Source organism: Cotesia typhae, unplaced genomic scaffold, assembly GCF_013202065.1.
Source record: "Cotesia typhae breed Kobodo isofemale line unplaced genomic scaffold, CoteBio_Ctyphae contig_44, whole genome shotgun sequence".
Taxonomy (NCBI): Eukaryota; Metazoa; Arthropoda; class Insecta; order Hymenoptera; family Braconidae; genus Cotesia; species Cotesia typhae.
Window position 1 is genome coordinate 4,662,578 of NW_027423753.1, and position 26,029 is coordinate 4,688,606.

The window sequence follows — 26,029 nt, forward strand, 5'->3', positions numbered from 1 at the left end:
TTTTATATTTCTTCTACGTTTAAATTTAAATCCTTAGTACCCGCATGAACTCCAAAATTTTTCCTGAAAATGTTTATCTGAAAAGGTATTAAAACGGAAATAAAAATTAGAGCTTAAAATATTTGTCTTCTTTTTAAAAATTTTATCCTCTACTAATGTGTCATGTCATACTTATCTTAAAAGTTACATTATTCTTTAAATTTCAATAACCGTTAAGTATAATTTTCTTCACAGCTCAAAAACTTAAAAAATTGACCCGTTATATTTCTCTGTGACAAAGTAACAGAAATAAAATTTAATTACCGCAGATAATTTTCCACGAAGCAATTAAATCTTGAGGTTATTTACCTTTTCTCAATTATTCTATCCGGTATCTGAATAAATTTTAATTTAGCATGAAAATTAAGTTAATCGACATCTAAAAATTTTTACAATTTTTTTTTTATTGATAAAATTATTGCAAAAAAATAAAAAAAAATTTTGATCTGTAAAATTTAAAAAACTATAAGTGCAATTTTTTAAAAATATTTTTTAGTTTTAATTTAATAATATAAAAGAAAAATAATCAAAAAATTGTAAATGTCGATGATACTGAAGTTAGCAGACGTCTGAAAATTTATGATTTTTTTATTAATTAAATTACAACTAAAAAGATATTTCTAAAATATTACACTTATAGTTTTTCAAATTTTTTACACGTAAAATTTTTTTTTAAATTATTTAATTGAAATTTTTTTGATAAAAAATTTCTAAAAATTTTGAAATGTCGGCTAATTTTAATGACATTAAATTTAGCTGTCACTTGACAATTGTTTTATTTTCTTTAACAAAAAAATTATCTTTAAAAAATTGCATTTTTAATTTATTAAAATTCCTACAAATCCATTTTTAAAAAATTTTTTTTTGCTTTAATTTATTTTTTAAAGAAAATAAAAAAAATTGTGAAATGACAGCTAAATTTAATGTCATCTAATTTTAGTGTTATTAATTTAACCGCAAAATAATTTTAATTACAATTAATACCCAAACTAAACAAATTGGTTCTAAACAATGAAAGTTTTAACTTTTAAACTTCGAAATAATGAAAGGTTCTTACGCATTAATTAATACCAATAAATTAGCCTTTATAATTAATGATCATTACCGGAAGTAAACTTTTATTCTTCCACTGTCTATATCGTGGGAAATTTGATGATTTATTCGTCGCTCAACTTTAATTGTCTCGATCATTTTATTTCATATGATAAATATTCCTCGGTGGTACACATGACTCATAACTCTTCTTCACATCAATTCACTTTATTTAATAAATGACATTTTCATGAATAAAGTTATTTAATCTGCAGCTCCATTCTTCATACTCCGTACATATATACATATTACTCCTAAAAATAAATAAAAATGAATCATAAAAATCATAAAAATCATCAGCTGTCAACTCACAATATAACTTACTCATAAAATTCCTTTTTCATACAAATAATATAATATATTATTTAATCTTTAAATTTGATTTTTTTTTTTAATTTTTTTATGTAAAAACAACTCGTCAGCTAAATACTTTTCCGTCTTGAGTCCCCGGTATATTAATAATACAACAAAATACATGTATAGTTAGATTCTGCAGAACAACAAGAGTGGGGCCGCGGACCGGTTGGAGGGGATTTAAAAGAGAAAGAGGAAAAGTTAGTTGCATACGTGTGGGCGAAGCTTCTGCTTGTTACTTTAAAACATCAGTTATGTTTTACACTCCAAAGTAATAAAACTACTTTATAATTTTAATTTAAACACAAAAAATCTAATTAAAAATTATTAACAGCTGACTATAGGATTAAAATTTATAAAACTGTGAAAATTTATCAGCCGGCCATCTGTTGCAAGTGTTGAAAGTTAGATGACGTGAAGGCACTATACTAGTGAAGTGGAGTAAAAAAAATATTTAAAAATGGAAACAACTATCACATATTTATTGTTGTACTCTACACTACGCACTGTATGCTTATGTACATACACTTAAGTAATTGGGGCAATGATTACGAAGTGCTATCTATTTGTTTATTTATAAAAGTGTCTGTATTTTATTTCTTCTTGAACGCAAAAATTTATACATGTATGTATGTTTATCTTTTTATGAAAATTAAGTTAGCTGACATTTCAAAATTTTTAGAAATTTTTTTTTTTGAAAAAATTAAAAAAAAATTTGCACATGTAAAAAACTTAAAAAATTGTTAATGCAATTTTTTAAAAATTATTTTTAATTGTAATTTAATTAATAAAAAAAAGTAAAAAATTGTTGAAGTCTGCTAATTTATCATTATTTTTTTGCCCATATTTTTTATATTATTTACATTTTATCTATTTTGTTACAGACTTAAACCCAAAAAATGAACGTGAAAAATTATTATACTGAAGTTAGCAATCAGCTGTTGATTTAAAAATTTTTTTAATAAATCAATTACAATAAAAAAATGCTTCTAAAAATTTTCACTTGTAATATTTATTAAATTTTACATGTGAAACTTTTTAATATAATTTTTTTTATAATAATTTAATTGCTGTAAATATCTAAAAAAATTTTTATATGTGTCAACTTTAGTGTCATGAAAAATTACATAAAATTCGACAAAATATTTAATTACAAAATATGTACTGCGATGTACAATGGTGATATTTGACACGATATTACTGTGAGTCATACTAATGTAAGATATTTATGGGTTCTTTTGTGCGCTACAAATGCACGAGTACGAGGTCGCGCTATGAAATCGCACGTGACGAACATTGGACATTTAAAAAAAACAACTCCAAGTTTTTATTTTATGAATCGGTGTATGTACTGCTGACAATTGTTGTTATTTTATTGTTATGATTAATATTATTGTTGTTGCATACTTTTATTTATAATTTATATATATTTATATTAGAAAGCCTGAGTAGGCATTTAAATAATAATGGAAGTGAAACCAGTTCCTAAGCCGCGCTCGCTAATACCGGAACGTCCAGTGCCAGCTCCTCGAAACCTCTGTCCGCCCAAGACTGTGAATCAGTCAGCATCAACGAGATCCTTGAGTCCTAGTGAGTCATCCAGCCAGTCAGAAATGAGTGACGATCGCAGAAGTACGGAGTCAAGGAGCAGTTCCGAAAAAAATTTGTTCAAAAATCTCGGTACGTCTTCTCGACAACTCAAGGATGAAATATCTGAGAAGATGACTGTAAAAGGCAAAGCGATGATATCTAGCACGAGAAATGCCAGTATCAGGTTAGAAAAGTCTGTTAAAAATTTGCTGACTCGTCGGCTGACGTCCAGCCAAGACCAGGACGAGAGCAAGAAGAATGAAGACGACGATGATAGGTGCGTGTCGATGCCCGCAGGCTGCGATGACATTTTCAAGTCTATATCATTTTACAGCCCCCTGACATCTAATTTAAAGAGTGTTAAGAATGAACAAGACTTGACTGAAACTCGATACAGTCCGCCACCACCAGTTTACCCACCGCCTCCGCTTCCTGATGAATCGATCTACGACGAGCTTCAATCGGTTACTTCCGGCAGCAGATGTGGAACAATGTCGTCCAGTGTAAGTGTTTCCGATCGGCTTTTAGACTTTCCTGATACTGCTAGTCTTCTGACGTTTGCACGAAATCGCAGCGATTCGGAGTCAAACCAGAGTTTGAATTTTTCTGACGCTAATTACAGTCAGAAAGAAGATATCATCAAGCGACTGTCACGCTCAGATTCTTGGACTTTTTATGACTCGGCTTTTTCTGGGGACAGAAGTGATAAAAATGAAGCTGATAGCACGTTAGCTTTCAACGTTGAGGAAGAAGAGCCAATTCGCGAGCAAGTTAGTGATAGTTGTAACAGTGCCATGTCTGTTAGAAATTCTTTATATGAAAATTGGAGTCTGTCGAAGGCTGGAGACTCTGAAACGGATAGCAAAACTCGGGATCAGACGCACAGTAAATCTTTGTTGTTTGAATTCGATCCGTTCGCTAAGACTGAGGAAAATACGTACGGGAACTATGAAAACAATGATATGATGCTTCTGGAGGCTTTGCTGGCGACCAGTGAGTCCCCGACCAGCGCTGGCAGTGTCACAGATTTGAGAGAATGTGACGGAGAAGAAGACACCGGAGAAGAGGACATTGGAATTGAAGAATCTGGTAGTCCGAGTCAGGTCATGGTTTCTTCACCTCCGCCTCCTCCAAGGCGATTCGACTCATTACCAAAAAATGAGTATGATGAAGTAGAGCTAGTAGAGGCCCCGGAGAAAGTTGTGGGCAAAAATCCAGCGTTATTGCCGAAGTTAGTTCATCTTGCCAGGAGAAAACAACCAGCGGTACCGCCGAGAAAGTCTTCCGTAAAAATTTTAGACGAATCTGTGCTTGAAGAAGCTGCGAATCTGTCTTTGAGCAAGCCTGAGGAAGACAACAGTGTGCCGAAACCTACGGAAGAACGGAAGAAGACGATGATGCAAAAGCTCAAGAAGCTGAGGCATGATTCAACGGCTCATGTCAGGCCTAATGTTATGAATTTTATGAAGAGTACGAAATTGTTGAGGCGTGAGCAACATGAAGTTAAAAAAGTCACGGTTATGAAGATGGAGAGACCTAAACTAGAGAGCCAGGTTATTCCTGTTTGCCATCGTGGAATTGTTTATAGGTCTGGAGTGGGCATAGAACGCGCTAAAGACTTGGTTCAACGGGCTGCAGTGCTATCTGATCAGAAAATAAGTTTTTATGTTGATAAAAGCATGGCCACACTCAAAGAAGTCATTCATCTCGATGCTGTTCAGAGTGTTCATTTGCTTCAAGATGTCAAGTATGTACAATTAGTTATCTTATTTTCTCTTAATAATATGTACAATCATTTATTACGTATTCAAGGTCTATTAATGCCAGGAAATGGCGTAAAAAATTTTTTAACAATAAAAAATTGTTAGTGGTAATCGATCATAGTCCGTAGCAGTGAATAAATATATTTTTATGGGTAATTTTATTGATTTGTTTATTTTCTACAGAACTGTAGACGGAGAAACGGTCCACTGTATCGCTGTAAGCTGTCAAGGCAGGCCAAGTGTTCACGTTTTTTACGCAAAAGGGATTACTGAACGCAGAATATGGGCTCAAAGAATTCTTGAAGCACTTACTCCCGTTTTTCCAGCTAAATACTCCGCAGAGTTAACTCGAGCTGGCTGGGCTTATCTCAAAGTAATTTTATTTTTAATCTTTCTACTATTTATACGATATCAATGTATATCTGTATATTTTTATTTATTAATCATATCCATTTTAGTTCAAACAGTTCTATTCATTTGGATAGGACTTAATATCAACTATCTCCGTAACTTGATACGCTTTTTAAAACATAAGATTAAAAAGCCTCGCGTTACAAATTAAATTGATTTAAACTCCGAGATAAAGTTTTGTAAAATAATGATAAATTTTATCTAGTAAAATAATTTTTTTTTTTTTTTTTTTTTTTTTTTTTTTTTTTTTTTTTTTTTTTTTTTTTTTTTTTTTTTTTTTTTTTTTTTTTTTTTTTTTTTTTTTTTTTTTTTTTTTTTTTTTTTAGGAAGGAGTCACTGGATCTTGGTTTTCAGCATGGGTCTTGTTACAACAACGAACGTTAATTTATACACGGTCTTTGGATATTGTGGAATTCGAGCAATTAGACCTCCGTAAAGCACGTTGTATTTGTGAGTGCAAAATTTATTTTAATTTAACCTTTTGTTTTTTTTTTTTTTTGCTGATTACTGATCTGATTAACTTGACCGTAGTTGCTAAAATTTTCAGCAGAAAATTATATTACTGCTAAAAGTATTTATTTACAGCTCCAACTATTCAATACAGAGATAGAGAATAATAAAAATGAATAAACCTAAGACAATTTGTTATCAAAATATAAAAATATCTGTTGATTAGAATGATAATGTTAGAATGTAATAATTGAATGAATCATTGGGCGTGCTGCAGTTGATGATAACTCTTTCGCAATAGTATACCATCAACGAGTAACATAAACTATCACAGCATAGCAGTTTTGTCCGTGCCAGATGTCGTTATATTGTTAACTTAAAACTTGTAAACTTATAATATAATATTAGTTAGTATATAGATATGCATAAAACATGAATGCACTGAAATTACAATACCACTTATTATGACTACTGAATACTGACTATTAAACAAAACAGTTAAGTCAGAGACTCAACAGTCTACGACTATTGTTTTAGTCACGTTTCTTTGTGGCTTTCATTATACTCACTTATGCTTTTACTGGGTCACAGTCAGCTTAAATTTTTTATTTTTCTCTTTCTAAATAATTATTTTCGCTACTTAGTTGTTTTTGCTTACAATTGAGGTATTTATTTTTAATTGCAGTAATAAGAGAACAAGAGGGACCTATTGAAGGCGCCGGGAATATTCCAATAGTTGTAATAGATGCTGGTCACGGTGCATTACATTTAGCTGCTCCAGGAACTCGTGAAGCGCCGGCTTGGCGGCATGCACTCCATCAAGCTGCTACTAGCTGTGGCGCTGCTTTGGATGAACAACAATTAACTCAAGATGATGTTCCAGTTATTCTTGATAAATGCATTAATTTTATTTACGCACACGGTAAATTTACTTTTTAATTAACGGTACTTTTGGATAGTGAATAGATTCTTTATTTTAAAAAAAAAACAAAGTAATTCAATGAAATTAAAAAAAAAAAAAAACAAGTCATTAATTTTTTTTAATCAAATTGAAATATTTTTTTTTATTTTGATTTATCTATTTTGTTTTTTTTGTTATGTTTAAAAATTTTAAAAAATAATTCTTCCTACACGGAAAGAACAAGATGACACTGGATATCATGTTAGATTATACTGAGTGAAAAAAATTTTCAGATAGTAGCTAGTATAATCCAGATTATAATGAGTATAATCCAGACATTACGCAGTATAATCTAGATTTTTCTAGTTACTATCTGAAATTTTTTTTACCACAGATATCACTGAGTATAATCTGGGATGATATCTAGTGTCATCTTGTTCTTTTCGTGTATTTAATTTTTTTAATTTTTTATAAAAAAGTTAAATTCATATTAATCACAAAATTTTGAAAAAATTAGTTATCTGCTTTTTTGAAATTTTTTAATAATACAAATAGATGAGGAAAATTTTAAAATAAATTTTGATAATTAGTTGATAATTTAAAGACATTAAAAAATAATTTGGTTAATGATAATGAGTTTTTAAAAACTTTACAGCAATCTTTATCAATTGTAGAGGATATTTCTATCAATAAAGCAAAATACTATATCAATATTTGAGTATTTAGTAGCTGATAAACAATTTTATAATCATAACATAATTAAATGTCAGGACAAAAACCTTTTTGTTTAAAATTTAGTAAGTTTAGAAATTTATAATTTTATTTTTTCTATACTAGATTTGTTTATATATTTATTCATTATTTAAAAATTCTCTACATGAGAGATTTTATCTATATTTTTTGATATTTTTAAAAGCTTTATTAGTTGCTTAGAATTTTAATTTTAAAGAATTTAATTATTCAGTTTTTAATTTTAGACTTTTCAAATTAGATTTTATACTCTTATTGTAAACAAAAATTGTTTGTATACATTCGTCTATTGAATACCGTCAACAATCTGAACGGAAAATATTTGTTCATTTAAAATAGTTAGGGTGAATGACGATACCTATTTCCCGGATATAATTTTACACGCACGATAAATTAAATGCCCACGCAGTAACACGTTTTACAATCAGAATGTATAAGATCAATTTTGTCCCAACAAAAATAAAAAAAATAAAATTCAGTGTCAATATCACTGCTTAGATAGATAAGATAAAAATGAATGAATTATTTAGTAAAATTCCTTGTATTTAGAAATAACTTTAATCTGATTCAATGATTAAATAAGTAATATTACAATGCAAATGTTTTAGGAATAATGTCTGAAGGAATATACAGAAAAGGAGGTTCAAGCAGCGCTGTCGTTCGATTACTGGAGGCGTTCAGAAGAGATGCATGGGCGACGCAAATTATCCGGAGCTCTTACACCGAGCATGACGTTGCCACAGTGTTGAGAAGATTTCTTCGGGACTTACCCGAGCCGATTATTCCACCTTGTGTACACAATGAACTCTGTCGCGCATCTGGTAATATGGCAAGATCTTTATTGGTGATTGTTTATAAAATATCACACGGTTGACCTATTTTATTATTGTTTTTATTGTCATTTGTACTGATGAATGCAATAAGTTAATAAGCGAACGTTGAACTCGGGCATGCAAACCCATTCAACCGCTTCAAAGTCTATTCTTTATGATTTATTTAATGAAAATAAAATAATATTAATAAAAAAGAAGGGAGAGAAGAATAAATTTAAAGATTCAATACTTTTCTCTTGTTCTGCTGGACTATGGAGGCCAACTGGATATGATTCATTCTGTAAATCCCAGAACTTACTGACGCATTTATTTTCTACCTTTTTAAAAATCTATTCAATTATTTTTCGGACTTTGATCTTTTGTTTACTTAATAATTATTAGCAATCTCCAGTCATTAAATTCAAATAATGATGATTAAAATTTTTTTACAATAAGAACACTTATTTCGGATATTTAATATTTTTTTTTTTTTTTCAAAATTAAAAAAAAAATTTCCTGAACAATAATGATAATAATACATTTATTTTTTACAGATATTGAGGATACTGACGAACGTTCTAATAAATACCGATCAATTTTGATGCCAGTGCTAAACGAAGTCTCAAAGAAAACCCTAAGGCGGATATTGGCACATTTACACTGCCTGAGTCAGCAGAGTTCGAGGAACCTGATGACTGTAGAAAATATATCCGCGGTATGGGGACCCACTTTGATGCACGCTGGAAGTAAAAGTGCAGAAGATTGGAACCGTGCTGAGACCAGTGTCGTCGGAGATCTAATACGATTTTATCCAAAATTGTACCAACTTTCTGCTGATGATTTAGCCAAGGAAGCAAAAATCCTCGAGGTTTTGGAGAGACATGTTGCCAATAATGGACTTAGGGGCGCTCCTTCGGGTGATTTAAAAATTTGGATCTATTTGTTTACCAAAGATGGAGAGTGTGTCAATGTCACGGTAACTTTTATTTGCTTTTAAAAATTATAAATATTTTATTGGCATTAAATTGAGAGTTGGTTTTAAAATAGATTGGCCCGCAAAAAAGCGCAGCTGATGTATGCAGAGAACTGTCTGAAAAAGCTCAAGTACCAGCTCATGAATTATGTTTACAAGAGTGTACATTAGGAGGTGCCCTTGAGCGTCCGCTGCATCACGCAGAGAAAGTATTGGAAGCTGTTGCAAGATGGGGATACTGGGACCCAGAAGATCGTAAAGACAATATTTTGATCCTTAAGAAGGATCGTCTCTACAGAGACATTGTGCCTCGGGTAATTAAATTTGGTATTCATAGTATTTAAATTCATTGACTCTGGAGTGTGTTGAATGTGTGAAAAAATTGCGATGGGAAACAGAGTGAATGTTGGGTGAGTTCATGGTCACGAGAGGCAAGTGAATTTAAAATTCTCGGGTACGAATTATTATAAAAATAAACCAACAACTATAACTGGGAACCAGTATAGATCAGATTATACGGGTTACAGTGAAAGGAGTGTTGAGTGATGTAAACAGGATGTAGCTTAATTGGACTTGACCGTGTAACTCACAGATACTGACGTTCAATGTACTCCCTAGTCTCTAGCACACCATAAATTTATCATATTTCCTTACTTAAATTTCATTTATGTCTTACTTTTAATCCGAATTAACACTTTTTGCACACAAGGGTTAATTTTAATTATTGTTAATTTTTTTTTAAATTAACTTCGAGTTTTTCATAGAAATCTAATTATTGCATTGATCCTTATGAAGGAAATTTTGAAAAATTTTGCTTTATTCCGACTTAACTCAACGAATTGAGTCAGAAAATACATATGGTTCAAATTGCTGTTGCACTGTTTTATATATATATATATATATATATATATATATATATATATATATATATATATATATATATATATATATATATATATATATATATATATATATATATATATATATATACAATCTTAGTAGTTTTTTTTTCTATTTATTATGAAATCTATTTCCATTTCGGCTGCCGAATGGCCTTTTTTTATTTTTTTTAATTTCTGTATGAAATTATCTCAGATAATTTTTTGAATAAGCAAAAGTTGAATTGCAATTTTAGTCTTTACAATCAAAATAATTGTTTTGCAGTGACAGTAACGTTATTATTCATTAAATAAATATTATTACAGATAAAACCACCGATGACAATATCAGGAGAGCTGAAATTCGCCGACACAAAGTCCAAGCATTTCAAGTCATACTTATTTGAATTCAGTCAAGCGAAATTATGCTGTTACAAAGACAAAGCATGTGCAATTAAAATCCATGAGTGGAAAATAGAAGACATTATCTGGTATCTAGGCCATGAACCCAAAAGGAATCCACAGTCGGGGTAAGAAAACTTATAAATGTCATTTTTTTTATGTAACTTTATTTAAATTAAAACTCTAAAAAATTATTTTAGATGGTCCATCACATTCCTTCTCAAAAACAAAAAACCTACAAGGTAGTTTACTTTTATTAATTATATATACATTTGTTTTTTAATCCCATTTTTAATAAAAAATTTTCTTAATTGTAGGTGCAAAGACAGTCCATTTTTCGGAAATGTTCTGGCTGGTGCTTCCGTCGTCGATCAGTACCGCTGGCTGGCTGCTATGCTCTTTGGCGAGCACCAGCTAAACCTTCTACCCTCAGCGATAAACTTAATGGATCCTTAATTATTGTTTCTGATCCACCTTATTTCTTAAGTACATTAACGTAATTTACATAATTAATTATACATTTTTATTAAATTAACAAACAGTAACTTTTTACCTCATCGTAAATATTATACCATTTACATTAAGTAAATTTATAAATTTAGCTGTCTGTGATTGGCAAATCATTCGTGTAAAGTATTATATACGTAGATCTATATTCTTTTATTAATATTGTCATTATTATATTTATATATATATATATATATATATATATATATATATATATATATATATATATATATATAAAAGTTATAATAATTAAGAAGTTGACTTATTTTATACAAATATTTTAAATGAATAAAATTTATAACAAATTTTTAAGAAAATTAACTAAAATTCTAATGAGCATTGTTGACTCCACATCAGTAATATCATTTACATATTTAATCTTATTAAATATTAATTAATTACTATTAACTATACAAATATTATTATTTTATTATTAAAATACTGAACATTGACGTATGACTAAAATGGACGTATTAAGACTACTTGTGATGGTATTGGTAATTAATAATTAATAATTATCATTGTAATAAAAAAAAATATATATCATGGGTGTCATCGTCTGTTCAAATTAGGGTTGTAAATCGGCCTCGAATCGAGAGGAGCTCGTGTGCTCGATCTCACCTTAAAGTACTGAGGCCGTTTGTCGCGCGTGCTCCAATGGAGATAACAATACCATCCAGCGATAATTGCCCCCAAGGCATTACATATCGCAGAGAAGATTAGCAAAATAGTTAAGACGCCTTCAACTTCAGGACAGTTGAGATCAACGTACTTTAAAACCGGCTCAGAGGTACTTGCAAGCTCGCTACGTGATCTGCATGCACACGTCGCGTTTATTACACGCGCTGGTGTGCATTCCAATCCGCTCAGTCTTATCAGGTGAATTGTGGATGTGATGCAGGCTACTAGACACGTTATTGCTGCCAGCGCAGCTAGAAAGAAGCTCATTACTTTGGTTGCTGTTAAACAGAACCCTGGACTCAAACCTGGGTACTCTTTTTTGAAGCAGCACAGCAAACATATTCCGAAACTTCCTGAGAAGAGTAACTGTAACAATGGTTTTGTTTTTAGAGATTATTTTAACTAGTTTATTGTTTTTTGCTTTTAGTTTTAATTGTTTCAAGTTTAAGTCTATTACCGGCATTCCGCTCCAATATGGATTGTCCATAAATGGCAAATTTGGTGCCCATAAGAGTAACCAAAGTGATAGAGAGGTCACTGCTATCCCAAGGATTGTTTGGATCGCTGCTAATGTACTTGATAGTTTACGTCGACGTAGAAGTGGAGGACGTGATTTTCTTGGAACTGTGGAAAAATATTTTTTAGATGATTAGTTTTATTTTAATTTAAATGAGATTTTTTTATGAAATTAACTAGTATTTTTATTTAAAGGGTTACATGGGTTTCCTCCAGGAAAAATGGCCAATTTTCAAAAATTTTTTTTTAATAAAAAAAATAAAAATATTTTATTCAAATTTTTTACTGTCTTAAAAATACATGTTTAATAAGGGATTACTGAAATTTTGAAAAAAAAAATATTAAAAACTCTGCCACAGTGTCGTCATTACTAATAAGTCCTCGGAAAAAAGATGCGTCCGCGTGAGCAGCAGAATTCCCAGCAGGATTATTTGAAGTGAAAAAAAAAAAAAAAAAAAAAAAAAAAATACGTGCTTTAGTTAAGACTTCAAACTAGGTCTTGAACGAAGGAAAAAAAAAGAAAAAAGAAAAATTTTTTTTTTAATAGTTGTAATTGAAAAAAAAAATCCTTCGTTCCAGACCTTGTAAATTATATTTCGAAGACCTGTCTAGAATTTCATCAAGATCAGTTTAGTAGTTCTCGAGAAATCTTCGATACCGTCTTTGAAAATATAGTTTTGAGAAAAACGCGTTTAAAGTTTTGAATGAAAACTTTGAGCGCGCAATTTTTTAAAATTGTATCTCCGAAACTATTATTCGGAACGATTTAAAACTTTAGGACAATATTTTAGAGATGTCGTAGAATTTAATAAAACATTAAAAAAAAATCGATTTTTTGAAACCGTGAAACCCATGTTAAATTTTTTTATAAAATTAACTAGTATTTTTATTTAATACCAAAAAAAAATTAATAAACAAATTTATTTATAAAAATAAAAAATTTTATTTTAAGTTAATTAGTAATACTAAATTTTCTATCTTGTTAAAAAATAAAAAAGAAAATTCATTGCTAAAAGGATTTAAAAAGTGTTAAATACACAGTTCAATTATCCGTGAAAAAAAATTACTTAGTCATATTTCAGTCGTTTCCTCATGAATAATTAAATTAGACACGGAGCGTTACTTCCACAATTACAATCCTGAGCGATCACTGATACGTGTTTCGTTAATATTGCAGTAAAAAAATGCAAACTACAATCATCCAATAATTTTTTTCTACCCATTTCATTTCATTTTTTTTTTTTTTTTTTTCAAGTTCAAAAACCCATTTCAATTAAAAAAAAAAAAACAGCAACCCACGTTTAGTTGCTCTCTCTTAACATTAGAAGTAGAATGAAAAAATTAAATAGTCGAATAAAACAAAACTGGTTCCTGAGAGTTGAGTGTGTATGTTTCCGGTTCACTCGGGCATGAGGTGTATTGTGTTGCGACAAAAATGACAACAGAAAAACTTTTATGAATAATAAAACCCAAGTCCGGCTGAAGTATTTTATCTCTTTTGACATAAAAAGTCTAAGAAGAAAAAACAATTAAACATTAAGCTATAAATTAAAAATAGTCAAGTTGAGAAATAATTTTAATTACGATAATAAACTTTAACTATAAATAAAGTATTATATCTTGTGTTAAGAAATAATGAACGATTGTTAATTATTATTTATCGAGTATCTTGTCCTCATTTTCATCGCTATCACCAAGACAATACAAATTAATTAAATATATTAAATATAAATACAGGATAAAGTATTTTGTATTACTTACTGTTACCAGTGCGATGCATAACAATCATTCTACTGTGTCTCAAAGAACTACGCGTAGGCGTATGTCTTCCGGCGATTTGTGAGGCTTTCAAATTAACGGGAACTGTCGTGGATAAACAATTAGCCATCGATGGTGCTGTGTCACAATTATTACTTTTCATAGTTTTGTTATCTTTTACAGGTGTACTCCATCCAATAGTCGCCGCACCTAAATAATTAAAATCCATTCCATTTAAATTACTTATTTTTTTTTTTAAATTCCTCATTACTCATCAACGTCATCATCAGTATTCAATTAATTCAATCAAGAAATGTAATATATAACTTTAATTTTAATATTCATTTTAAAATTCCTTACCCAAAAAAAACGGCATTTAAATTTACAATTTACTATTCTATAAAATGACAGTCCTTGTTACGAATTAAAATTCACGGCCATTTAATTTATTAATAATAATATTATTATTTATATAATACTGAAGTTAGCGGTCAGCTGTCAATTTTAAAAATTTTTTTAAAAAATTAATTAGAATAAAAAAATGCTTCTAAAAATTTTCACTAGTAATTTTTATTAATTTTCATGATATTAAAAGTTAGCAAATACTTGATAATTTTTTAATTTTATTTAACAAATAAATCCCTTCTGAAAAACTATTTTTAAAAAAATGCATTTATAATTTTTAAAAATTTCTACATGTCAATTTTTTTTTGCCATAATTTATTTGTTAAAAAATTCTAAAAGTTAGTAAATATCTGCTAATTTAATTTTTACAAGTGAAACTTTGTAATAAAATATTTTTTTAATAATTTAATTGCTATAAAATTCTAAAAAAAATTTTTAACATCTGTCAACTTCAGTGTTATTAATATTATTATTTATATAATATTACCTTGAGTTTTCGGAGCACTTGCAGATGTATTGACTTGATTGTTATTATCCTGCAACTCCGACTCAGTTACGGAAATTGTCATTTGATTCGAGTCACCGACACTCATCGTGGACGTAACACACGGTGGCATAGTCGACGTGTCCTGCATAAAAATTTAACAGCCAACTGTTTATTCGTTTATATACTTATTTACGTCTATTTAACAATTTATTTATACTACAGCACAATAAAATTTAAATACGAATAGTGAGTTATTTGAATTAAAAACCTAAACAGACGCACATGACCACAAACTGACCTTGAAGTCGTCGTACAAACTACCAGTTTGCGTTGTAAAGTTACACTGGATGCCTGTTGAATCCTCCTCCTCATCCTGGTTTTGCACCTGAACCTGAGCGCACGGTGGTGGTGAACCGTGAGCCCAATGCGCGCGCATCTTCTTAAACATTCCGGTGCTTGTTTTTCAATTTTATATTCCAAAACTCACAATACGATTAGATCCTATAACATTAAAGTTATCTGTCACTTGATAAATTTTTTATTTTATTTAACAATTAAATTAACTCTAAAAAATTGTTTTTAAAAAATTGCATTTTTTAATTTTTTTAAATTTCTAAATGTCAATTTTTTTTGCTATAATTAACAAAAATTCTAAAAATTATTTAATATCTGCTAAATTAATTTTCATTTAAATTCTATAACTTAAATTAAATTGTTAATTAATATAAATTAAAAATATTAAATGTTAATAATTTAAAAAAAATTTTTAATGATATTAAATTTAGCTGTTACTTCACAATTTTTTTAATTTTCTTAGATAAATAAATTATTGTAAAAAAAAAATTTTTTTTAAAAGAATGGACTTTTAGAAATTTTAATAAATTAAAAATGCAATTTTTTAGAATTAAAGTTAGTGGTCACCTGACCAATTTTTAATTTTATTTAATAATTAAATTTATTATAAAAAATTATTTAAAAAAAAATTGCATTTTTTATTTTTTTAAATTTCTAGATGTCAATTTTTTTTTCTTATTTTTTTCCCCATAATTTATTTATTAACAAAAATTCTAAAAATTATAAAATATCTGCTAAATTAATTTTCATAAAGAAATTAAAAAAATTGTCAAGTGACAGCTAAATTTAATGTCATAAATTTTGCAACCTATTTACCTGTCACACAGGATAAAAAGTCAGTCGTGTTATAATTTATCTTAAATTAATAAATGACTTATTTCCATGCTAGATGTGCACTACGTGAATAGGTAGATCACGCATTGTGCGAATATGTTGTCATTGTTTTTCTTACTCTCAGTATTTTTATTTCATACACTCATATTACGCAATTATATCGTGTAAGTACACACATGTACGACTCGATATTTTAGTTGTACAATCGAGAACACGACAAATGCCAAAGCGTGAAAGTAAAACTTGCTCGGTAATTTTTCTAATAAAAAAAATAATTTATTATTATTTTAATATTATTATTTAGCTTCTTTTTCTTCGTCTTCTTCTTAATGAATTTTTTCACCTGAAATAAAAATTATTTAGTTAATATTTTTAATTAGATACAGAAAAATACAAGGTGATTTTTACTATATATTATATATAGTATACTATATACTATATATTAATGACGTTAATTCGATGGTAATTAACAGCAACACGCGATTTAAATGACACATTTTTTATTATTCATGACACGATAGATTTTTTGTTTAGTTTAGTTATTTAAACTAGTGTTTATCTATTGGCAGTTTAATGTGTCTAATTGTCTAGTCTCGTTAAAAAACGTGCCAGAATATTTATAAACCTAGACAGCGACGATCTAAGTATATGTATACGCATATAAAAATAAATAAACTTATAATTTAAATTATATGTAAAAAAATTATAAATACCTTCTCTATTTTATTTAAAGGAATATTTTTTCAGTGACACTTAAATTCTTTGGATATTTGTGATTTTTTACTTGGCTAAATTTAATTGCAATAAATAAATGTGTGAAAATTTATTTATGAAAATAACAGTTGAGTAGATTTTATTTGAATAGCGACGATGTCATTTGAGCGGTATCACGATGACAACTGAATGAACGTTAGACCAGCTTAATGTCTATAAAAACCCCACCATAATATAATATTTAAATATTCAGACGGAAATATATATGATTAACTCTTCCTCAGGTTGTAAAACGTGGGTATCTGTAATGAAAATAAAGAATGAGTAATAGTAATAATATTGATAGTTGTAATAGTTTAAATAATAATGAAAGGTATCTGGAAACTATCCGATCTATTGCGCAGATATTTTATCATAAATATTTAATAATTCTCATGATAGAAAGTTTATTGCAGAAACTATCTTTAAATTATCCAAGATTCAAGATGAAAAATAGTTTTAGCTTTGACTTAAATTATAGTTTTATTAAATATATTTATGAGTTTGTAAACAAGCATATAAAAAGTCTGTTTAATTATCTGTCAAATTTTATTGACCAGAGTTTTAAGATAAGAATATCTTGAGTAAATAGAAATTGATAATTTGTTTGAATGATGGAAAAATAATAATTATTGTTTGTTTATTGATGAAAATATATGTATATACTTATTTTTATGAGTGAGAACCACTGACTTTCACTCAATTGAAGAGAGAGAGAGAGAGAGGGATTTAAGTTTTCAATGGAATTCCCGGATTATTATTGATGCCTTGAGCTACTTTCATTGTATTTTTTTTAGTAATTGATAATACAAAGTTTCCATCAATTATTAATATAGTTCAGGTAATTTTTTGCAGTTTAAATTCATTCAATATAATAAATAATGAACGGAAAGTACGTGAAAAAGTTGTTTGGAATCTTTGTATATTTTCTATTAATCAAACAATTCTTTTTTTGTGAATCAATAATCGATCTGTTCATTAATACATACCATCAATTATTTATAAATAAATTTCACAGTATTTATCAGCAATTTCTATTCTAACTTGTCGTCTTCATTTTATAGAAATTTCTGAAACTAAATTAGATTTGTTTGATTTCATTTTAATTATTTGTGTCTTGATTAACATATAGATAAAAATTATCATGGATATTCTGGAAAAAAATAGATGACAAAAAAAAACTGTCATAGACATTTGCTGACGTTTTTAATGCTTGTTTTTTTTGAGACGTTTGATGAAACATGGCTTAAATTATATCTTCATTAATGATAACATTTATTATTAATTATTTAAGAACGACATTTAAATAAAACGTGTTTCATATTCATAGGTTTACTTTGAAAAACAATATTTTCAAATTAATAATTATCCAATGAAATATTGCATGTCTTGTTGTTCAGATGATTTAATTATGATTAAATGTCTCACGTCTTTTACATTCACCTCTTAATTAATTGCGACCCTAGGTACAAAAAATATGTATCTGCTGTTTCTAGAAGTTTTAATTTTTTTACCGACAATCTCGGATTTTTTTTTTTTTTACCTACTTCATTTCATTTTCGCTGCTGTGATAAATCTTTCTAATATTTCTAATCTATTATTTCTTCTCAGCTTTTTTATTTTATATTTTGACAATCATCAATGTCATAAATCTTCCCTTCAGATCTTTTTTTTCACTATTCATGATCTACTCCCTTCAACTTATCGGATACTGTCAATTACCTGAAAAATAATATCTTTTTAACTAGTTCTGAAAAATATGATACTGCAATCAGCCGACATTTGACAATTTTTAATATTTTTATACCAAATAAAAATTTTTTTTTTAATTGGCACTGATAATTTTTTTTTTAATTTCTAAATTGACAATTATAGTATTTGAAAATATTGTGAGATGATACTAATAACAGAAGGTATTTGAAGTTGTATGGATGCCGAGATTATTTTACATAAATTTAACAGTTGATGTTTATAATTGAGGTAATTTTTACTAGTGTATTTAAATTAGTTTAATTTGATCTGTTAGTTAAATTATTACTAATTTGATATTATTTGTATTTGTATATAATTGAAATGTAATTATGATTATTATCCGTTGTACTACCTGAGGAAGCAGCGAAAGTGACGAAACGTTGTATGAAAATTAAATATACATCAAATATTAAATATTCTGAAAATAAGAACAGATTTAATATTAAACTCACAGTTTAATTAATAACACTAAAGTTAGTCGACATTTTCTATTTTTTCATTATTTTTCTTTCATTAAATTAGAACTAAAAAATTACACTTATAGTTTTTGAAGTCTTTTACAAATGAAAGTTTTTTTATAATACTTAAGTTAGCCGACGTTTTTAAATTTTTTTTTTTTTTTTTTTTTTTTTAATTATTAAATTAGAATTAAAAAATATTTTTAAAAATTTCACGCATTATTTTTCAAGTTTTGTACAATTGAAAATTTTTTTTTATTTCTTTAGTAAAAAAATTTTTTTAATTTTATATGTCGGCTAACTTCATTTAAATAAGTTAGCCGAGGTTTTTAATTTTTTTATTTCTTTTCATTTATTAAATTATAACTAAAAATATTTTTTTAAAACTGCAATTATAAATCTTGAATAATTTTACATATGAAATTTTTTTTTTATTTCGTAATAATTTTTTCAATAAAAAAAAATTCTAAAAATTTTCAAATGTCGGCTAACTTAATTTTCATGTTTAATTGTAGTTTCCTTAATCATAAAAATAAATTTAGAAGACATTAAATAATTTTTAGAAGTTTTTTTCCACAAATAAATTATATGGCAAAAAAAAATGAAAAAAATTGACGTAGAAATTTAAAAAATTGAAAAATGCAATTTTTTAAAATTTATTTCTTGGAACAAATTTGTTTATTAAATAAAATAAAAAAATGATCAAGTGACTGTTAACTTTAATTTATGTAAAAATAATAAATACAAACTAATTTTTTTATGACAGAATTTTCTAGTAGAACTCGCATCTGATTGCTGGCTCCATTTTTGAACTTTGAAACGCGCCATCTAGTGAAAGAGTAACAAATCAAAAAAATAGTTACTATTGTTATTATCATTATGATCTTATAGGCGGATGAAAAATGATCCTAGCAGTAAATGTAGTAAAAAACATGTATACTAAATATGGAATATGACACAAGGCTAATTATAAAAAAAGTCAAAAAATATCATGGCCAATATAAAAGAATAGTTGTTTGTATTTATTGAAAATAATATTTTTTAACCTGCGAATGGAAAATTTATTTTTTTTAAAGTGTCTGTTTTATAGCATATCAATAAAACAATATAAATAAATACAACCAAAACGGAGCAGCTACATACATGTACATATGTTTGTAAATTGTCTACATGTGTTGTGCGTACATGTGTAATGCAATGAGAATCAATGAGATTGGCATACGAATCAAAATCACAAGAATTAGCACTGCACTGAGAAACGTAAAAAATAAACAACAATATAATTAAATAATTAATAAGTTAATAAAATTATAATTTACAAATTAATTTTTTATCAAGTGTGTTAATGTAAACACATACTTAGTAGATTTATTATTTACACAATAAATAATATTTTTTTTATTGTGAATTACTGTAATTTAATTCTAACGCAACACTCATACCAGATAACCTAAAATAATGTAAAGTCGACGAACCGCGAGCTTGTACCGTTTTATTATACTTTTTATTTATAAAATAATAATAGTATTTATTTCTGCAGGTATATTAAAAATCGTGTAACTGAAAAAAACAAGGTTGAAATCATCTGTTTGCTGGCGATAATTTTTGATTGCTGATTGATAGATGAAAATACTGAGGATTAATCAGCAGAATTGTTCGCTGCCGTACCTAGATGCCACGTAAAAAATAATTAAAGGTGGTAAGCTAAGTGAGACCATAGTAAACCTGTGGGAATGGGAGCTTGTTTGTGTAAAGACTGTCCAGATGGCCAAGAAAACGGAAACAATGAAAATGACGAGGATACTGCAGTGCCAAGTATTGATAGTCATGCTGCTGGAGATCCATCGCCTAATTTTAAGTTTCCGACGTCTGCTAACATCGATAAGTTGGTGCTGGAGACTCTGGGAGTCATCGGCGGTCTTGTTGACAAGTAGGTTCACTTTAACTTGGAATCGTTTTGGTTGTTAATTTTTTTTTTTTTTAATTAGTGAGCAAGAACCTCCACCGTCGATGCTCAAACTCCACGCGATTGCCGACAAAGAGGAAGGATGGCTCCAAGTCGCTAGTTCTATGGTCAATGTTATTCCAATGCATAGTCCTCTAGGTCCTTCAGTTATTACTCTACTTCTTGATGATTGTCCGTTACCGTCTAAGGTAATTATTTATTTTTTCAATTGAATGATGATTTAGTTTTTAATTTTGGAGAAAAATTTTTTGGTAATTATTTTTTTTTATATTTAACTTAGGAAACTGTCTTGAAGTTGTCTCATATGTTTCAAGTTTCTCAAAAGACTGGAAAAGTACAAACGAGCATAACACAGCAGAGAAATATCTGTGTTGTACTTGGTTGTATTGCTGAAAAATTGGCAGGACCCAGTAGTATAGCCTTATTGTCAAAAGCAACCTTAGACTACCTCGTATCGAATCTTGTAAGTATGAATAATAATAATAGATAGGTAGATAGATAAAAATTTTATTTGACTCTGGAACCTAAGCTCTCTCAGAGCCATCAGTATTCAAGATACATTGTTTTGCATTTGTATATAATATAACTTAGTACAAGATTACTTAATTAATTAACGGTTTACAATTAAATTCAGTTTTAAATAGTAATAAAATCCAAATAGATCATTTAATACAAACAAATAATTTAATTTTCATATAACCTGCATTGAAAATGCGAGTTTCAATGCCTGTTGAGCCAACCGAAATTAGTCAATTTCAAACCAATGCGACTGTTGCCGAGCAGGAATCAATCATTTTCTTCCCGGCGGGCAGAAAATGATAATTTTCTGCCCGCAAGATGAAGTTGCAGCTTTATTTTCAACCCTATCAGAGTATTTTTTGTTTATTTTATACCTTTATAATTGTCATTTTAACTGTTAAATGGATTGACAAATTATAATTCATAATAAAATAAATATGGATACAGCAACTCAAAATACACCACAGCATCTTATTGATAAAGCAGCAGCTGCAACTTTGAATTTATTGCAGGAAAAATTAAGATTAAAGTATTTAAATGTGTTAGTTTCTTAAATTATAGTTTTTAATTTCCTCAATAAGTTTAATAAAAAATGGTAATTTTCTAGATAATTTCATTTGAAATTATCTAGTTCTGGTTGGCTCCAGCCGTTGAAACTAACATTTTTAATAATAAACTAGCCACACAATATACTATTAATTTAAATTCACAATAATTTGACATAGAAATAATATTTGAAATGAGATCAAAAATAAAAACTGCAATTGTTAGTTGTCATGTTCGAAAAAGTGATTGAAGCAAGCATTTTTAAATTCACCTAAATTATCTACAGCCACAGTCTCAGCTGGCATTGTATTCCAGATACGTATGCCATGAATTAAAAATGAATTATCATACATGACACAATTAGCCTCCGGTATACAGAGATAGTCTTGTATGACATCACCTCTACACAGTGCTACTGGCAATAAGTCTAGTTTTGAGCCGAATAGCTGCCGATAATTTAGTCGAATTTCTTTATAAAACAAACAAATAATTAAATAATCTGTTCTAGCGCCAAGCTAAATAATAATAATAATAATAATAATATGTAAAATGAAGTATTTATTTATTTATTTATTAAATGATTTTAGAGAGAAGATGTGGAACCTTATGTGGTACTATACTCATTAATAGCTTTGGAAAAATTCGCCCAGACCAGCGAAAATAAAGTAACTATACAGAGAAGACTTATGGAGGAAAAAGAACACCCTTTATTAGCTTTAGAAAAATGGGTCGATGAGACTCATTATGTACGTCGTCAAGTTGGCTTTTCAGCTCAGTGGTGCTTGGATAATTTATGTATGTTTATTGAGAATCATTGAAAATAGTATAGCTGTATCATAAATGTTTAGTATTTGATAAATATTAACTATAAAATTGGTTTACAGTTTTGATAGAAGGAAGAAAATATTCTCATGATACTGTCGACTTGACTGGCATAAATGTGATGTTAAACACAAAGGATGTAAGCGAGTACCTGAAGATATCACCAAATGGTTTAGAAGCACGCTGTGATGCCTACACATTTGAAAGTGTTCGTTGTACTTTTCAAGTTGATTCTGGAGTTTGGTATTATGAAACTCTTATTATGACTACGGGAGTTATGCAAATTGGATGGGCAACTAAGAATAGTAGTTTTTTGAATCATGTAAGTTTTATTTATTTAATTGATAACTTATAATTATTAAATTGATGATTAATTATAATTACAGGAAGGATATGGTATTGGTGACGATTCATATTCATTATCGTGTGATGGATGTCGTAGACTGATTTGGCATAACGCTCGTAGCGAAAAATATCATGACCGACCACCTTGGAAGGCCGGCGATGTTCTTGGTTGCCTACTCGATTTAAATAAATTAGAAATAATATTTTATACCAATGGTGTTCCTTTGAAACCGTGCGTCCAAGTGTTTAAAACAGTTAGAACTGGGTTCTTTGCGGCCGCTAGTTTTATGTCTTTCCAACAATGTCTGTTTAACTTCGGCAACGTGCCTTTCAAATATCCACCGGCCGACAGGGAGTTTATGAAGTTCAATGATCATGCGACTTTGAAACCAGAGGATAAAGTTGTTCTCCCACGGCATATTTATCTTAATCAATTGAGAAAATTAAGTGTTAGAGAAGATTCCTGTACCTTGTGTTATGATCAAAAAGCTTCGGTCAGGCTGTTACCCTGCGAGCATCGGTAGTTTATTTATTAATTAAGAGGCACAACTAATGTGACAGCGTAAAAAAGGCGATTTTTGGAAATTAAAAAAAAAAAAAAAAAAACTACTGTATCCATTGTTTTGAAATTTTAAGGGTATATTGATACATATTTTGAAAATACACAGTAAAATTTTTGAAGAAAAAAATTGAATATTTTTCGGAGTTATGCACTATCTCCGGCGGCGCTAAAAAAAGGTTCTCCACTACTGGAGTGATTCCTGCCTTCTCCGTAGATGAAATAAAAAAAAAATTTTTTTCGTTAAACTAGAAGATATTGTCCGTTCAGTTATCACGCCAGCAAAGTCGAAAAATGCTGTTTCGAGAAAAACGCGTTCAAAGATAAAATGATTCTATTCTTACTGCCGAGCGGCTACTCCTTGAATGGCTGTAACTCAAAAACTATTTGAGATATCGATTTTAAATTTTAGTATCTTTCTTTCAAAGGCATAACCTATCGAAATATAAAAAAAATCGATTTTTTTTTTAATTTCACACTAGTTGTGCCCCTTAAATTTAAAATTCTAGAATATAATACAGAATTTCATCTAAATTGCTCTTTTGTATTTTCAGAGGATTTTGTCAAACATGCCCGATGCAACTTGTTGAATGTCCCATGTGTAGAGCAACCATCGAAGAAGTCGCTGTTGAATTGGACAATGTGTGACACTGATTTTAAATTTACAACAATAAGAATAATTATTGTACAATCATTAATTCCACAACTAATTATTATTGTTAGTTTAACTATTTGTTTACTTATACTTGAACTCACGAGAGATTATTTTCTTAAGCTGATCAACGAAATCAATCAATCAATCAATTATATAAATTTGCATGTGCCGTCAAAGCATTCCTATCTATTATTTATTAAATACGCAGTATTTATTTTATAAAAATCATCTCCTTGCTACGATTATGAATATTTTTTGACTGCCGCGATTACTCAGCTTAGAAGTAATTCTCAGCATTTATTATAATTATTAAAATACAATATATCTATAAGTAAAAGAGAAATATATTTTAAAATAACTATTAATAATTCCGTCTGATTAAAATTGTTGAACATAAATTTATTAATTAAATTGTAACTATAAATCTTAATTATTGTAAAATAATATCGATTGTATTATAAAATAATGAATTGATAATTTAAAATAATGAAAAAATTTAATTCTATTTTCTTGGGTGAATATTAATAAAAATTTAAAAAAAAAACAATGTTTTATTTTTTTTGTAGATTTTACCAATAAATAATATAGGGTCTTAAGATGTTTTTTCGTTTAATTTTCAAAAATTTTCTCTAGTCTAGGTTATTTATCAAGAATGTTAAAATTTATTAAAAATTGATGTTTATTATCTATATTATTAAGAGAGTAAGAAAAATTTTGTGTCCAGAGCAGTCGTATGATAAAACCGGTTTTTTTAGTGAAATTTAGAGTCATTGCAAAGGTCTTGATTCGAAAATGCTCTATCTCTAGATAAAATGATTAAGAAATGACTTTGTATCTTGTGAACTATGAAAATTAAGTTAGCCGAAATCTAAAAATTTTTAGAATTTTTTTTTTTATTGAAAAATTGTTTAAAAAAAATAAAAGAAAAAATTTCACATGTAGAAAATTTTTAAAATTACAAATGCAATTTTTTTCAAATATTTTGGTGTTCTAATTTAATTATTAAAAAGAAATCAAAAAATTAAAAATGTCGGCTAACTTTATTATTATTTATTTCCATTCAGATCTTTGGTTCCCCAACTATTCCTAAATGCATTTGCATTTTTTTTTTAAAGAACAATTTACCCGTCCAATGTTTGTTAATTTACTATCATAAATAAATCAAATGACATTAAAGTTAGCTGTCATTATTATAATTGTTTTATTTTTTTTATTCAATAAATTTGCTCCAAAAAATTAATGTTGAAAAATTGCATTTTTTAATTTTTTAATTTTCTAGATGTCAATTTTTTGTTCTTATTTTTTTTTTTGCCATAATTTATTTGTTAAAAAAATTTTTTTAATGAATCATTATCTGCTAAATTGATATGACATTAAAGTTAGCTGTCAATTGATAATTTTTTAATTTTTTTTTAACAAAAAAATTAGTTCCAAAAAATGATTTTTAAAAAATTGGATTTTTAATTTTTTCAAATTTCTAAATGTCAATTTTTTTTCATAATTTTTTTGCCATAATTAAATAACTGCTAAATTTATGTTCATGCTAAATTGATTCTCATATAAATAAAATAAAAAATGACTATGAAAATTAACTTGGCAGATATAGTTGATAATTTTAAGAATTTTTGTAACAAATAAATTATGGCAAAAAAAAAATGAGAATCAATTTAGCAGATAAAAATTAATTAAAAAAATTT

General features: G+C 28.0%; 3 protein-coding genes and 1 long non-coding RNA gene across 6 annotated transcripts; 2 read left to right on the forward strand and 2 right to left on the reverse strand.

The window, feature by feature from the left end:
• Positions 1-121: 121 nt before the first annotated feature.
• On the reverse strand, positions 122-1,581 carry LOC141528618 (uncharacterized). The gene is made up of 4 exons (XR_012479407.1): positions 1,456-1,581; positions 1,145-1,385; positions 349-418; positions 122-269 (listed from the first exon to the last, which is right to left on the reverse strand). It is a non-coding gene; the product is annotated as an uncharacterized LOC141528618 (long non-coding RNA).
• A 224-nt stretch (positions 1,582-1,805) lies between these two features.
• On the forward strand, positions 1,806-11,100 carry Rhogap15b (RhoGAP_ARAP and RA_ARAPs domain-containing protein RhoGAP15B). The gene is made up of 11 exons (XM_074244762.1): positions 1,806-2,110; positions 2,370-4,822; positions 5,022-5,211; positions 5,576-5,699; positions 6,385-6,621; positions 7,959-8,171; positions 8,717-9,138; positions 9,210-9,449; positions 10,341-10,543; positions 10,616-10,657; positions 10,733-11,100. Exons 2-11 carry the CDS (start codon positions 2,952-2,954, stop codon positions 10,869-10,871), a joined length of 3,681 nt encoding a protein of 1,226 aa, XP_074100863.1. The 5' UTR covers positions 1,806-2,110; positions 2,370-2,951; the 3' UTR covers positions 10,872-11,100.
• Positions 11,101-11,184: 84 nt separating this feature from the next.
• On the reverse strand, positions 11,185-16,853 carry LOC141528772 (uncharacterized). Its single transcript, XM_074244993.1, has 7 exons — positions 16,671-16,853; positions 15,940-16,300; positions 15,068-15,270; positions 14,770-14,911; positions 13,881-14,087; positions 12,061-12,227; positions 11,185-11,969 (listed from the first exon to the last, which is right to left on the reverse strand). The coding sequence occupies exons 3-7, from the start codon at positions 15,215-15,217 to the stop codon at positions 11,475-11,477; spliced, it is 1,161 nt and encodes a 386-aa protein (XP_074101094.1). The 5' UTR covers positions 15,218-15,270; positions 15,940-16,300; positions 16,671-16,853; the 3' UTR covers positions 11,185-11,474.
• A 3,016-nt stretch (positions 16,854-19,869) lies between these two features.
• Positions 19,870-24,858, forward strand: LOC141528771 (RING finger and SPRY domain-containing protein 1). 3 transcript variants are annotated; one of them, XM_074244991.1, is made up of 8 exons: positions 19,870-20,218; positions 20,461-20,850; positions 20,909-21,074; positions 21,167-21,349; positions 22,539-22,746; positions 22,836-23,095; positions 23,160-23,638; positions 24,232-24,858. In XM_074244991.1, the coding sequence occupies exons 2-8, from the start codon at positions 20,654-20,656 to the stop codon at positions 24,323-24,325; spliced, it is 1,587 nt and encodes a 528-aa protein (XP_074101092.1). In that variant the 5' UTR covers positions 19,870-20,218; positions 20,461-20,653; the 3' UTR covers positions 24,326-24,858. The 3 variants fall into 3 exon arrangements, with proteins under 3 accessions (XP_074101092.1, XP_074101091.1, XP_074101093.1); XM_074244990.1 differs by having other exon boundaries at positions 19,870-20,180; XM_074244992.1 differs by lacking the exon at positions 19,870-20,218 and adding an exon at positions 20,247-20,380.
• The last annotated feature ends 1,171 nt before the right edge of the window (positions 24,859-26,029 follow it).

Coding starts and splice junctions, on each gene's coding strand:
- Rhogap15b (XM_074244762.1), top strand. CDS start 2,952: ATGGAAGTGAAACCAGTTCCTAAGCCGCGCTCGCTAATACCGGAACGT. Junction 5,212..5,575: donor CTGGCTGGGCTTATCTCAAA/GTAATTTTATTT, acceptor TTTTTTTTTTAG/GAAGGAGTCACTGGATCTTG. Junction 9,450..10,340: donor ACAGAGACATTGTGCCTCGG/GTAATTAAATTT, acceptor ATATTATTACAG/ATAAAACCACCGATGACAAT.
- LOC141528772 (XM_074244993.1), bottom strand. CDS start 15,217: ATGTTTAAGAAGATGCGCGCGCATTGGGCTCACGGTTCACCACCACCG. Junction 14,912..15,067: donor GTTTGTACGACGACTTCAAG/GTCAGTTTGTGG, acceptor ATTTTTATGCAG/GACACGTCGACTATGCCACC. Junction 12,228..13,880: donor TATGCATCGCACTGGTAACA/GTAAGTAATACA, acceptor ATTTTTCCACAG/TTCCAAGAAAATCACGTCCT.
- LOC141528771 (XM_074244991.1), top strand. CDS start 20,654: ATGGGAGCTTGTTTGTGTAAAGACTGTCCAGATGGCCAAGAAAACGGA. Junction 22,747..22,835: donor GTGGTGCTTGGATAATTTAT/GTATGTTTATTG, acceptor ATTGGTTTACAG/TTTTGATAGAAGGAAGAAAA. Junction 23,096..23,159: donor ATAGTAGTTTTTTGAATCAT/GTAAGTTTTATT, acceptor TTATAATTACAG/GAAGGATATGGTATTGGTGA.